Genomic DNA, 1,078 nt, shown 5'->3' with positions numbered 1-1,078 from the left:
TCACCCTGTAGCCCTGTCACCTTTACACCCTGTAATCCGTGACACCCTGTCACACTGTGACCCCTCACACCCCATCACCCTGTAGCCCTGTCACCCTTACACCCTGTAATCCCTGACACCCTGTAACCCTGAGATCCTGTAATCCTTGACACCCATGTAACCCCTGACACCCTGCAACTTCTGACACCCTGTCACCCTGACCCTCATTTATCCAAGTCCTTTCCTGTTTTCTTCTGCAGTGGATCCAAGCATCAGCTACTTCTTCAGTCTGGTCATGGATCCATGCACAGCTTCAGTCGGTTTGTGTTTGCCTCACTCACCGATCCCAGAGGGTTGGCAGCTCATCCTGCAGACCCACATTTAGCTCATCAAAGACTTTCTGAGCCTTTTTAAGCTCTTCCTCTGCCTGTGGGTTTCATAAAACAGAGTAAGGAATCTTCATGCCCGCGCCCCCTTCTAACCACGTTACTTCTGACTCACCTTCATAATCTTCCTGTCATTCTTCATCCCAGGTGCCTGCAAAGATTCCAGCTGATGACGAGCGCTGTCATAGTCGATGAGTTTCCGACTTCTTTTGGCCACACGAACCTGAAAGCATAAAGTGTCACTTTTCTCCGATTTTTCCCTTTCTCTCTGGTAAACAGACTTTCCTCACCTTTAGGTCGGGGAACTGCTGCAGGTATCCATCGAGGTTCAGCAGAGTCGAGTCGACCAATTTGTTATGAAAGTCTTCCCACAATGCATCACAGTCCTGCAAGGCACACAGAGCTAAGATCTGCTGACACGTTTGTGTTGCAAAGTTGCCCCCTTCATTGGTAAAACATTTAAGCCACATAAAGCTCCTGGTCCACTTCACAGCTACATGGACAGTCAGATAAATCCCAGTTGATTCTAAAAACTAAATCCAAACACAGACCAGGCTCCAGGCTCCAGAGTTCATGCAATGCAGTGAAGCTGGGAATTTCCAGAAGGAATTAAAGCAGGTCTTCACAGAGACATGGCTGAACCCAGCAGAACCTGCCCCTCCACTGAGCTACGACATCTCAAGGATCATCTACAGCCTAAATGTTCACACTTC

The 1,078-nt window shown here is 48.6% G+C and overlaps 1 protein-coding gene across 1 annotated transcript in view; it reads right to left on the bottom strand.

Moving 5' to 3' along the window:
- Positions 1-277: 277 nt before the first annotated feature.
- amph (amphiphysin) overlaps positions 278-1,078 on the bottom strand; it is a 7,357-nt gene continuing 6,556 nt past the window's right edge. The window contains exons 5-7 of the mRNA XM_015398776.1: positions 656-751; positions 481-588; positions 278-406 (exon numbers count right to left, since the gene is read on the bottom strand). Coding sequence (XP_015254262.1) covers positions 317-406; positions 481-588; positions 656-751 — 294 coding nt within the window. The 3' untranslated portion in view covers positions 278-316. The remainder of the gene's footprint in view (positions 407-480; positions 589-655; positions 752-1,078) is intronic.

This window comes from Cyprinodon variegatus, unplaced genomic scaffold, assembly GCF_000732505.1.
Source record: "Cyprinodon variegatus isolate N-32 unplaced genomic scaffold, C_variegatus-1.0 Scaffold960, whole genome shotgun sequence".
Lineage (NCBI taxonomy): Eukaryota > Metazoa > Chordata > Actinopteri > Cyprinodontiformes > Cyprinodontidae > Cyprinodon > Cyprinodon variegatus.
The sequence above is the reverse complement of the archived record's forward strand: the minus strand, read 5'-3'. Positions and strand labels throughout refer to the sequence as shown.